The 13,931-nt window shown below is 36.3% G+C and overlaps 1 protein-coding gene across 4 annotated transcripts in view; it reads left to right on the plus strand.

The window, feature by feature from the left end:
• The window catches only part of LOC111190863 (zinc finger protein ZFP2-like), a 671,215-nt gene that overhangs the window by 367,625 nt on the left and 289,659 nt on the right, over positions 1–13,931 (plus strand). Inside the window, exons 1-2 of one of the 4 annotated variants that reach the window (XM_049477844.1) lie at positions 5,985–6,039; positions 11,595–13,837. In XM_049477844.1, the coding sequence (XP_049333801.1) occupies positions 11,753–12,790 (1,038 nt within the window). In that variant the 5' untranslated portion in view covers positions 5,985–6,039; positions 11,595–11,752 and the 3' untranslated portion in view covers positions 12,791–13,837. Of the gene's footprint in view, positions 1–5,984; positions 6,040–11,036; positions 11,476–11,594; positions 13,838–13,931 lie in introns of those variants that run through there. The other 3 variants (XR_007438663.1, XM_049477843.1, XM_049477845.1) reach the window with 3 other exon arrangements.

The raw sequence follows: 13,931 nt of genomic DNA on the forward strand, positions 1-13,931 counted from the left end.
TTAACTCTAGTTTTAGAGTTAGAAATGTATTACCTATTTAAGAATCCTTCAGATTTCAATTAAACCAAAAACACACATTTAACTGTTACAAAAGAACAATAACAATCAATAAATCAAATGTCAAAATAAATGCGTCAGTAACCAATAAACTTTTCCCTTCTTTTCACAGATCTCAAATCTTCAAATAAAATAAATTTTACTTCTCATGTTCTGTTATATCAAAAGTTCAGTCCACTCAATAATCAAGAAAAAAAACTTACCTGTTTAAGTTAGATGAAAACAGTGTCTGAGTAACTCATATCATCTCTACTGTTCACACAATTACAGTCACATGTCTGTGGCTTAGCAATAGCTTTACATTCAGCAGCATTCTTACAAAAACAATACCGAAATACTCTGAATACAGTTTAATAAGTGCTATTTTCCCCACAGTTGTACATACACATTAATACAGCTTCTCCCACAGATTATTTAGCAGTATTAGCTTAGCTGTTTGTAATGCACTCAACGGCATTAGCTTAGCACAGTGAGTGACGTTAGCCGCTAGGCTAATTAGCGCTATTTTACAGCTCTATTTACTCTTGGCTATTTCAGTCTAAAAACACACTTTTCTGTGTTTTAACACTCACCGAATCTCTCCCGGTGTTCTTACACCATATTTTAGACGCAGTTTGAAGCAGAGTTCTCCGTCCACCTTCAGGTTCCCCAGGGCTAAACAGGAGCGTTTGGGCAGCTCACAGTCAGAGAACTTTCCTCCCTTACTCCACACGGTAGATCCACAGGTTCAGCAGCGGCACTCAGCTCTTTACTGATTGTTTCTGATTAAAAACGCTGAGTTCTGGAGATTTCTAGTGTTAGTGTTCTTAATATTACGAGCTGAAACAGTCTGTTCAGAAGCTCTCTCTCCATCTCCGTCTCAGAGAAGTTTTTCTGAGTTCACACAACCAGAGTTAACGCCCACTTTCCAAAACATGACCCGCCTCCGTCTCTTAGAGGAATATAATTGGCTGCTATTTTGTGCATTGGACCCTCTGAGAATGCTGATTGGCCACTTTCAGCGCGCTGAACTCTCTAAAGAAGTCTGATTGGCCGCTTTTTAGCGCCAATATAATTTCTTTTGTGAAATAAATTAAAACTGTTTATTTGGAAGAGTTTTTGTCTTGACTATTTTTTAATACTAAAAATATATATATAATTACAATTTATATACTTTGCATTCTCCATTTATCCACTTTATCAGTGTCTTTGTGACCCATTTAAGAACTAGAATATAAAACATGTTTTCAGTAATTTCAACTTTTTTTTTCTTAAGAACATAACTCCACGTGTTCATTTATAGTGTTGATGCCTTCAGTGAGAATCTACAGTGTATATAGTCATAAAAATAAAGAAATTTAATACAGATTTTTCTGAATGTGTTTTCTGAATTTAATGTTTATGTGGCATCATATGATATGGCTAGTGCAACTTCTATTAAATAACAGAAATAGCGTTTTAGGGTCACACAAGTGCTAGGATGCAAGTGATTTGCAACAAATCACTTTGGTGAACAAAGACATGTATGTATATATATTCCCTAACTACCTAACCATTAGAGTTACGTTAGAAAAAAATTCATCATTTGGTCCACCTAGTCAACCTGAACAACCTAACAGGGTAAGTCATGTTATTCAAACTACTATTAGTTTAATAAGGGCGGAATAAATGACACATTTTATGACTGTCTAAGACCTTTAGTAAGGAAGTTCTTATATGTGTTTATGGTTATATTTTCTTTGCATTTACCTTCTTGATGTCCTGCAGATTCTTGAAAAGGAGATCGTACTGCAGCAGATCTTGTTTGTTGCTCACCTTGTCTAAAGTCTTACTATTTATGTATTCTGAAAGATTTCCATAAATTGAGGTCATTCACAGCTCCTCCCTGTAAAATCACTCTCTGACATCACAATGGACCATCCTGATTTCTGTATAGAAGGGTACTTCACACTTGTAAAAGCATTTAAAAATTCATATGCAAATTTCAGTTTTAAACTAATTATTTGTAAAATAAATATGATTTTGTTTGAGTTTATTTGTTAATGGGATGGTAAAAAAATGTAAACTTTTTTTTCAACTTTAAACTTTTCCAAAATAAGTCCAGCAGGCATTCTCATTCTGCTACAAAATATTCGCCAATTTGACACAATTTTTTTTACATATTAAAGGAAGAAGTTACTGATGTTTAGACTATTTGGGCCAGATTATATCAGGTTCTGTGTAGAAATATAAGACAAACACCTCTGATTGCTTGTGTCACTTAAAACTACCCCAACAAATAGCACTTACTAATTACTATGGAAAGATCAGTGCTGTTGTTAGAGCACCAATTGTGACATTGATTCCAGTAGATACTTTTTTTTTTAATCTAAATTTTATTTAAATATGATGGTTACATTTTCTTTGCATTTACCTTCTTGATGTCCTGCAGTTTCTTGAAAAGGAGATCGTACTGCAGCAGATCTTGTTTGTTGCTCACCTTGTCTAAAGTCTTACTATTTATGTATTCTGAAATCTTTCCATAAATTGAGGTCATTCACACCTACTCCCTGTAAAGTCACTCTCTGACATCACAATGGACCATCCTCATTTCTGTATAGAAGGGTACTTCACACTTGTAAAAGCATTTGAAACTTCATATGCAAATTTCAGTTTAAACTAAACTGTAAAATAAAAATTATTTCTTTAAGAATTGATTTGTATATAGGATGGTGAATATTTTTAAAACTATTCCAAAATTAAATCAGCAAGCATTCTCATTCTACTACAAAATATTAGCCAATTTTATTTTTATTTTTTTTGGTCACAGTTAAGTAAGAAGTTACTGATGTTGAGACTATTTGGGCCAGATTATATCTGGTTCTGTTTAGAAATTTAAGACAAACACCTCTGGTTGCTTGAGTCACTTCAACACATTATTTGACACAAAGATCCATTAGAACTAAGAAATCTGGGGAGATAACAAAAATTATAACAAACAGAAGGGAGAGAAGTAATACAGAGTGGAATTTTTAGAAATTTAGTTCTTTTACAAAAACCTTTACAATGAAAAAACTACCAAGAAAGAAACAATAGGAGATTTTTTTTTTAATTGTAGATGAAACAATAAATAGTCAGGAAGTTTTAACAGTGGATTTTACAGGAGTTGACCCATTAAAATTTCTTAAAGGTTTAAAAAAAAGGAAAGGTGCCTGGGAAAGGATGAACTCCCTGAGGAATTTTATTTTACCTTTTGGGACATTTTAGCTACTGACATACTGACTCTTTTTAATGAATTTGAATAATTGGACCGACTCCCACACAGCTTCAGGTGAGGGATAGTTACATTTCTTTACAAAAACGGAGACAAGACAGACTTGAAGAATTGGAGACCTATCAGGCTTTTAAAGTTTGATTGTAAATTTTTTAGCAAGATTTTATCCAGACGAATGTCGGTGGTTTTAGAGGAGGTGATTCACCCGGATCAAGCCTGCTCCATGCCCGGAAGGAAGATCACGGACAGCCTAGTGTTGGTCCGAGACAGCGAGAGACAGAAACATTCGGATGATGGTTCTAAATTTAAACTTTACAAAAGCTTTCAATTGGGTCTCGCACGAGTACCTGTTTCAGGTACTGCAAAATATGGGGTTCCCAGTGGGTGGGGCTGCTATACAGTGACATCAGCAGCAGAGTTTTGTGTAAATGGGCACCTCAGAAAAGCGATCAGTGTACGCTCTGGCATCCGCCAAGGGTGCTCTTTATCGCCGCTTCTGTACGTGGCATGTAGAGAGCCGCTGGTGGAGATCTAGAGAAAGGATAAATGGATTAAAGGACTAGACTTGCCAGGCAGACTGACGGCGACTTGTTCGCTTTTTATGGATGACATTATACTTTTATGTTCTGACATGACAGCAGTGCAAAGGGCATTGGATATGACTGACTGATTTGGAAGGGACTCGGGCGCTAAGCTCAATAGGAGCAAGTCCGAGGCCCAGCTCTTTGGACCGTGAGGAACATACAGACTGACCTGGATTTAAATTTTAAAGAAACTGATATAAAGATTTTAAGCATAACTGTACTGACACGATAGGGAAAGTTAGGCAACGTTTGGGTTTTTGGGCAATAAGACAGTTGACGATGGAAGGAAAAAATGTAATTATAAAAGCTGTAATTTTACTATTGCTTTTATTGTTATGTTCTGATTTTAGTCCACCAAGAGGTTTTCTTTCAGGTCCAGATCGAGCCATCTTTTATTTCCATAAAACACGCGAATACACACACAAAACAACGACAATGTTGTAAAAAAAAAAAATACATAACCTATTGTCATTTTAAGAAATTATGTTTTTTATCAAAGTAAAAGTGTGTTGTTAAAGATGTGTTTACCATGTATTTTATTTTACATTGTTTTATTTATTTTATTTTTAATGGAGCTTAAAGGAATACATGGGGAAGGGGAAATCACGTTTTAAAAGAAAATGTGATGGCATTAGTCTTGATTTTATGTATGTACTGGTTTTAAAATGTAAGAAATTTTTTATTATGTTCCCTCGGTTTTGAACAGCTAGGAATGTGTATGTATGGTGACATTTTTTTTTTTTTCGAAAGAATAAAAACTGAATAGTAAGGTTACTAATAAAGAGCTTTCTGAAAAAAAAATGTGCTGTTTATATCTGCATCTTCTTGGGGAATGCATTGATCAGTGAGTTATTCATTCACTGCATGTCAAGTTATAAAAAACTGTAAAATGATTTTCCTTTACATAAAAAGCTGTAAGTTGTAATACACACATTTAAGGAATAAATCTGCTTATTGAGAAATTACAAAATTTAAATTACAGGAAAATTAATTTCATGCTGTTTACTGCTTGGATAATTATATCAAGTAACTTAATTACACTGTTTTTTAAATGCAACCTTTAAATAATAGACTTAAAATGTATTAATGCAGTATTTAATTTATTTTTTATTTTTTTGAATGTTTACTAACAGAAAAAACATGTAAATTGCTATACTTTCACTGTAAAAGTACAGAGAAAAATTCACAGGAAATTATTGTTAAATTAAATATGATAATTTTCTTGAATTTTTTTGGTAATATTTTGGCAAGATTTGCTGCAGACATTCAACCTTTTTTATATGTAATATTTTATAAAAACTCAATATTCATATCCACCTTTTGGAAATGTAACATTTTAGTAATTGAAAGCCTATTGTAGATACATATGTAATTACATTTACATGTTGAATTTGCTACACAAATATTGTAAAGAACTGTAGGTTTTTCAGCTGAACAGTGAGACATCTGTGGGCGTGTCTAGTTGTACAGGAGCAAGAAGCACCCATTCAGAATCTGCTACTAGTTTCTCAAACCACCAGAGACACCACACTCTCTGAAATGTATAAAAATATATTAACAATTTTCATTATAAAAAGTATCCAACATTTATAAACTATTATTTAGCCTAATTGTTCCATATGTAACCCATGTTCATGTAAATAATAATTAAAATAAACAAATGTCTGATTCTTTTTTTATACTGAAAATTATACTTATTTTCTCAACACAGAATAACATCAGCTGTTTCAGCACTGCAGAGATAATTAATAAAGCTTTCAATCTGCAGTTTTAATCATTTAAAAAAAAGCTCTGTGTGTAACTCCAGCATCAGTAGCAGTAATGCTAGTACATTTACTGAATAAAAAAACATTATTTTTAGAAAATGGAAATATAGGGGCACATTTTCTTTTCTATTTTAGTGAAATACTTTGTTCTACTTTGTAAAATTAAAGGAAAACCCCAGAGAAGTAGTTATACAGTGTTTTAAATGAGAGTTTTAGCTGTTTAGCTCCATTCAGCTCCATGCATTGAGGACTCCCTCGCGGGCTCCCTCTAGCGGTGATGGGGTATAATGTGATATAGCGGGGGAGGGGGCGGGGCTCTACATAACCCGGATGAGGCTGAGCTTCCGGGGTCTGTAGCTGCAGCGCCGGATTAAGAGAAGGATCAGCTGAACTACAGAAGGTATGGAGAAGTTTCTCTCTCTCTCTCTCTGGCTGCGTCCAGAAACTTTTGCTACTCCTCCTCTCCTACTCCTCCTTTCCTACTCCTCCTCTCCTACCCCGGAAGAAGGTGGAGGAATCGAGGAGAGGAGAGGAGGAGGAGGAATGGAGGGAAGGAGCTGTAATTGGGGAAATGGGACAGCTGATCCCTTTTAGATAGGATGTTGACTACCGTTGAACTGAGCCAATCACAACGCTCACTTTCAGCACGTTTCAGAACATTACTATCACACACAGCTAAAAATTCAGATATTCCAATAAAATCCTGTTTACTCCCAGCCGCATTTTTGGCCGCATCTCTGGCCAGTGACTCTGGCAGCCCTGTCTGACCTCAGCCTTATGAGGGATTCAGTTCCTCATCAGTCCCTAAGCTAAAATAAATAAGTAAATAAATGAATTAATTAAAATTATATTTATATATATATATATATATATATATATATATATATATATTATAAATAATATATGTTTTTATATGTATAACGTGATACACATAGGGTCATAAATATAGTTTTACTGAGCATACAGTTTATCTAAACTATAAATTATATTACTGCTTTACTGGCTGTTTAATTAGATAAGGAACCTAGTTAATTAATATGTTTATGACGGATATTTGGGCGTTGCCTTCCCCATTTTCGCGTGCTCTGTGGGCGTGGATGCAGTGATGTCGGCTGCGTCCAGAAACTTTTGCTACTCCTCCTCTCCTACTCCTCCTTTCCTACTCCTCCTCTCCTACCCCGGAAGAAGGTGGAGGAATCGAGGAGAGGAGAGGAGGAGGAGGAACGGAGGGAAGGAGCTGTAATTGGGGAAATGGGACAGCTGATCCCTTTTAGATAGGATGTTGACTACCGATGAACTGAGCCAATCACAACGCTCACTTTTAGCACATGCCGGATCCTGCCCAGCCAATCACAGCTTCTGAATAAAGCTCCACATACAAAAATAAAAACGAGAGATCAATAAACACAATTCCAAATTCTAGAGATCAAGCTTCAAAGTGCAGCCTGATTAGCCATTGATGAAGGTTGCATATGTAAATATTAAATTATTTTAATAGTAAAATATGATTTCATTGAATGTAATAAAACAAATAACAAATCTTAATAAATAATAAATATAATAATACATATTATATTTTGCATACATGTTGAAGTGAAAAAATATTAGATGAAACAGCATCAATGGAACATTACTGTCACACAGCTAAATATTCAGATATTCCAATAAAATCCTGCTTACTCCCAGGTATTTTGGCCGCATCTCTGGCCAGTGAGATATATATATATATATATATATATATATATATATATATATATATATACATACACGTATATACGTGTATGTATATATATATATATATCATGTTACAAATATGGGAACATTAATAATGTTTTACTGAGCATACAGCTTATCTAAACAAAAACATATATTAGTGCTTTACTGGCTGTATAATTAGATAAGGAACCTAGTTAATTAATATGTTTATGACGTATATTAGGGCGTTGCCTGCTCATCGCACTGCTTTTCGCGTGCTCTGTGGGCGTGGATGCAGTGATGTCATTGGAAAATACTTAAAAGTCTTCCGGAGTAGGATACACTGATGTATCCTTCAATGGAAGCTTACTACAGGAGAATTTTAAGCGGCTTCTTTCGTCTCCTACGGTATTCGGACAGGCGGCAAGATGGCGTCACGAAATCAGTTTCCGGGTCACGGAGGAGAGGAGGAGGATCGGTAGGAAAAAGGAGACACTTTTGGGGTTTCTGGACGCAGCCGTCATTGGAAAATCCTTAAAAGTCTTCCGGAGTAGGATACACTGATGTAACCTCCGTTGGAAGCCTACTACAGGTGGATTTTAAGCGGCTTCTTTCGTCTCCTAAGGTATTCGGACAGGCGGCAAGATGGCGTCACGAAATCAGTTTCCGGGTCACGGAGGAGAGGAGGAGGATCGGTAGGAAAAAGGAGACACTTTTGGGGTTTCTGGACGCAGCCTCTCTCTCTCTCTCTCTTCAACACGCTGTTCTACATTCACTCCTACACCCACATCAACACCACCTTCAGCACCTTCAGCATGTGCAGCATTTACACCACCAGCACTGGATCTTCTCCTAGCTCTGCTCAGCAGTCTGACTCTGACCCACAGACACAGGAGGGGGGTTTGAGTAGGGGGTCGCGGAGCTGGGGATGGGGGGCTTTACAGATCATACACAGGATAATGGAACCTCCAGAGTTAACGGAGAAACCAGTTCTGTGGAAATTCCTTCTTCAGTTTGTGTGATAAGTCTCTACTCATTTCTAAGTTACTTTAGTTTAGTTTTAAATTTCCTTCTACTAAATCCAGTTCCACCACAACAGTTGCTGGTAAGTCATGTGACTTTCCCATCAAAATAAAAGTCAGCTTGTAAAATATTAAGTTTAAGAATTAAATAATTAGTTATTTTAGTGATTATAGCGAGGAGACGTTCAGGTAAGAAGTGGTATTTTACAAAGTAATGTTAATTGTCTTACTGATTTAACAGATAACTTGCTTTTTCACTGTAATAATAAACGTAAATGTTACCAAATTAAAAAATCTTTAGCCCTGCTTTTTTTAAGAAATCCCACTGAAACCATTACTGTGGAATACAGTATCCAGCTGTATAAAAACATGAATTTGATAATAATAATAATAATAATAATAAGAAGAAGAAGAAGAAGAAGAAAGGGAATCACACTTTGAGCAACTTGACAAAAATACACAATTTAACAGAATGGATAAAACTGAGAAGAAACAGATTAGAAGAAACTAACATTTGTGTAACAGAGTTAAAAAGACTACAAAAATAATTGAAAAAGAACTACATCAAATAATATGAATTCTTACAAATTATTATAATTATTTTAACCTTTAGTGAACAAAAGAGACTTATGTTTTACACTCCTGTTGGAGGTTGTTTGATGTGTTGTAACAGTAAAAAGGTCATTATTTTGCTGTGATTTTATTTATTAATTGTTCCTCCGCGCCCCCCGTAGCTCCAGAGGAGCTTGAATGCAGCGCAGGAGGTAAGCAGAGCTGAGGAGCTCCGTAATAATAATTTTACAATTTACTTTTACTTCATAATGCCAAATATTTCTCAAGCCAAATGTAGCAGCTCATCTGCTGCTCTAGTATGCTTGTTAAAGAGCAGACGGAGAGGCAGGTCTCATTCTCTCCTCCTGCCTTTATTCTCTCTGCACATTTACACAAAAAAATATCCCAACTGATTATTAAGTGTCTGCAACTGCATATACATCTCCTGCTCTGCATTCAAGCTCCTCTGGAGCGCAATAAATACACACAAACATCCCTCTTCAGCCAAACATCCCTCTTCAGCCCATTTTTCTAGATTGTTCGTGGTTAAACGTGGTAAGAGCTGAAGATATGTGCTCCAGAACAGAAACTTTACATTAATTAAATAAACAGAACCACAACATACCTGCACATACACAACCAAAATAATCCCAGACGATTATTAAGCATCTGAAACTGCACATATATCTATAAAATATGAAACAAAAGTAAATACAGCACATGAACACACATTTTCAGGCTCAGTCACATGTAGTGTTTTGGCGCCGAAACGGCTGAAACTCAGAGCTGATAATAATTAATAAAAATAATTAATTATTAGATAAAATATGCTTCAATACCCGCTAAAAATGCACAGAAGAGTGACTAGAACTGATATACGACCTCATTTTTCCAGTAACTTTTCTCAAAAATACTTATATTTGCTTAAAACAGTACTTTTTCACAGAGTAATAATTAATTTCTACTCACTTTTTTCTCTCTCACAACATTAATCCTTTACAGCTTCAAAAACATGTATTATGCAAATCAGGTGATGACGTCATTTAGCGACTTCTAGCGACTTTTAGGACAGCCAATAGCTACTTTCCTTACTGAGGAGTTGGCAACACTAATCACTGGATCCTCTGAATTACGAGATCGTTTAAGTGTAGTAATTAGAATAATGCTAGCGTTTAGCTAATGCTACAGCGCACTGAACTGAACTCACAGCACAGCAGCACAGAATGTGAGGAGACTATCAGAGATATGACACTGGCTGTAGAGCTCCGGTCAGATCACCATTTGGATTTTTATTATTCTTCACAGAGGATCATTCAAAGTATCTAAATATCTTTAAATCAAATCAAAGTATTTAAACAGGTAAAAACTCTTTCAGTCTGGTGATGTTGAGCAGTGTAGTCTGTGTTATGCTGTCTGTACAACTACACGAGTACAAGACTTTTAACAGACTAAAGTCTGACTCCCTCCCACCTTTAAAGACAAATCACAGGCTTTTTACACAGACTTTTTACTCACATGCTTTTTACTCACAGGCTTTTTTACTATGTTCTGAAGAGGGAGAACGTAACATGATCTCATTTCTAGAACGTAAAAACATGAGAGTGGGTCGAGAGGTCTCTCTCTCTCTAAAGAATATACGTTCCAAACCGGCCTCACTGCTAATAATATTACATACTCAGGAAAAAGAAAACACTACATGTGAAATGTTGAAGTTTTTATTCACTAAACGTATAGCTACATTTCCAGGACAACTAATAAGAAATTATGATATTTAAGGTGGAATGGATCATTAGATAGAGAAAGGTAATATAAAATAAAAAAAGATGCATTTTGCATTTTAGTAATATTTAGTAATATAGTAATTTAGTAATATTTAGAGTTGATGAAATTGTGGGTAACGCTAGCTTCTGTAAAACTGCAGCAGGTCTTGGAGCTGCTGCTCTGAATCTGCTGGTGTAGAGCTTCTGCTGCTCTCTGGCTCTGCAGGTGAAGTTGGGCTTCGACCTAATGCTGTGATTTGCCACCACGTCTGCAATATTGATTTAGTAAACAAATCAGTTAAGCCATTGATGTGGAGCTGCAGTTTTCCTGGGTAAAAATCACAACTACACATTTCTCAACCAATTTTCATTTGTGTTTTTTATTTAAAGGATTTTATCTACATATACAAAAAAAAAGCACGTCTTGAACTCAGGAGTGCCTATCACTATTAGCCTGAACCTAATGTGGTGGAAAATAATGAACTGTTATTATTTTCCACCACATCAGGTTTAGTTAATATGTATGGGATCTTTTATAAATTAGTGTAAAGGAAAAGGCTTTGGACATCATTGGTCACGTGATCAATGTAGAACGAATCAAGCATCGTGATTCGAACTATTGCGTGTTGTTTTTTCAGCACACGCCTCAAAGCTTAAGATTTAGGGGTAAAATCACTATTTCTTTCTTTCTTTAAGTTCTCAGTTTCTAGTGAGACCAGAACGGAATTAAGAGTGTCTGAACAGTGGGAAGTCCTTATAATGGCACTAAACAGGTGGCTGGAAGACCACCAGCATCCCCCTTTTATGGTAATATGAAGATGTCCCTGTAGTTTTATCTGTATATTTTAACTGATGTAAGCAGTTCTGTTCAGTTAAATTACCTGCTTTTATTTTAATATTCACTGGCATTTTTGTCTTTTTTCCAGAAGTGAAAATATTCTCCTGAAATTCATCACCAACAACCAGGATATTTATCCCAAGATCAAAGTTAAACTGCTGAAAGAGGTGAAGCACAAGCCATCCTGAAGAATCTCCAGAACACGCAGAAATTGTTTGATGCAGACAAATAAAGCAAAGTCCTGATATGGAGAAACATCAGCACTCTGTCAAGAGTTTTACTAAACAGAGTGATCTCAAAAAACACCAGCGCATTCACACAGGAGAGAAACTGTATCACTGCTCAGACTGTGGGAAGAGTTTTATTGAACAGAGTAATCTCAAACGACACCAGCGCATTCACACAGGAGTAAAACCGTATCACTGCTCAGACTGTGGGAAGAGTTTTAATCAAGAGGGTCATCTCAAACGACACCAACGCATTCACACAGGAGAGAAACCGTATCAATGCTCAGACTGTGGATCTAGTTTTAATAGACTGGGGACTCTAAAACTGCATCAGCGCATTCACACAGGAGAGAAACCGTATCAGTGCTCAGACTGTGGGACAAGTTTTACTGTACAGGGTAATCTAAAAAAACATCAGCGCATTCACACAGGAGAGAAACCGTATCACTGCTCAGATTGTGGGAAGAGTTTTACTAAAGAGAGTGATCTAAAAAAACACCAGCGCATTCACACAGGAGAGAAACCGTATCACTGCTCAGATTGTGGGAAGAGTTTTATTGAACAGAGTAATCTCAAACGACACCAGCGCATTCACACAGGAGTAAAACCGTATCACTGCTCAGACTGTGGGAACAGCTTTAATCAAGAGGGTCATTTCAAACGACACCAACGCATTCACACAGGAGAGAAACCGTATCAATGCTCAGACTGTGGATCGAGTTTTAATAGACTGGGGACTCTAAAACTGCATCAGCGCATTCACACAGGAGAGAAACCGTATCAGTGCTCAGACTGCGGGACCAGTTTTACTGTACAGGGTAATCTCAAAATACACCAACGCATTCACACAGGAGAGAAACCATATTACTGCTCAGAGTGTGGGATGAGTTTTACTCAACACGGTCATCTAACACTGCACCAGCGCATTCACACAGGAGAGAAACCGTATTACTGCTCAGACTGTGGGAGGAATTTTAATCATCACAGTAATCTCAAAAAACACCAGAGCATTCACACAGGAGAGAAAACGGTGTCAAATCTGTTTAAAGGCAATTAAAAGTGCGAATCTTTTAGACAGAACACCTTATCCTGCACAAATGTTTCATCTTGTCACTTGGGACACGTTCCACCAGAAACAAACATAAACTGAATTTAACAATGGATTTTACAGGTTCAGCAAAATGACTCTTATTCATGGATGATGTTTATAGAATTTAATGTTATGTTTTCTCGTATGTTTGATATTCCAGGACATTCTTCGTGAGACAGAGCTCAGTTTTAAGGGTAGTTACGTTATGAGTTTAGTTCTGAAGAAGGGAAGGTCGTTCAAGCGAGGGCACTGCCAGAGCTTGCTCCAGATGTTAGATTAGCATAACTTAGTCTTTAAAATTTAGATGTCGTAGTTGTTAGGAGTAGAGTACGATTCTTAATTTTCTGTAAACATTTCAGTGCTTGTGCTTAGAAGGTTTTGAATGCATTTAATCTTTTTTCTAGTATATACAGACTTTATTATTTCCATTAATTTCTAATACCTCTGTTTTTACTCTGTGTTAGTTCCCCAAGATTAGCATAGTGTAGCTTAATGCTATTAACCAACAGGCCCCTCTGTATGAAAGGAGAAACACCACCTGAGGAACTCCAGAGAGTTTGCTCCCAGAAGTGAGACCCAGAGCCACAGAGAGACGACACTGTGTCGGGTACTGCCGTGTGGACCGGAGGAGCATCCAGACCCGCAGAGAGGCCAACAAAATCTTTCCAGAGGTTAAATAAAACGCTCCAGCTGTAGTTCCCATACTGAAATCAACCCCCTCCAGGCTTGTGTAGCGCTGTAAGGTTGCGGGCTCCTTCACTTCCTCTGATGGTGTTCTCATATGTGTATGGTTCAGTCTGATTAAAAATCTGTTAGCATAGAGGGATATAGAGGGATATTTGGTAGCGTTTTAATACTCAAGTTTTATACTCTCTTATCATTCCCTTATTGAGTATTATATGTTGTTGAAGTTTTTTTATCCTCCAAATTTACTAAGAATATCCAAATCATCAAGTTTCTTAATAGTTTTTTTTCCAGTACCAACAATTATGTTTGTGTTGCTTCACCTCTATATTTACTCATCTCTGTTTTAATAAAAGGCTTTTATATTGCAGATCTGCAATCTCATTGTGTTTTCTCAACATATGTTTGACATGAAACCTATAGG

The sequence above is a fragment of the Astyanax mexicanus genome, chromosome 4, assembly GCF_023375975.1.
Source record: "Astyanax mexicanus isolate ESR-SI-001 chromosome 4, AstMex3_surface, whole genome shotgun sequence".
NCBI lineage: Eukaryota > Metazoa > Chordata > Actinopteri > Characiformes > Acestrorhamphidae > Astyanax > Astyanax mexicanus.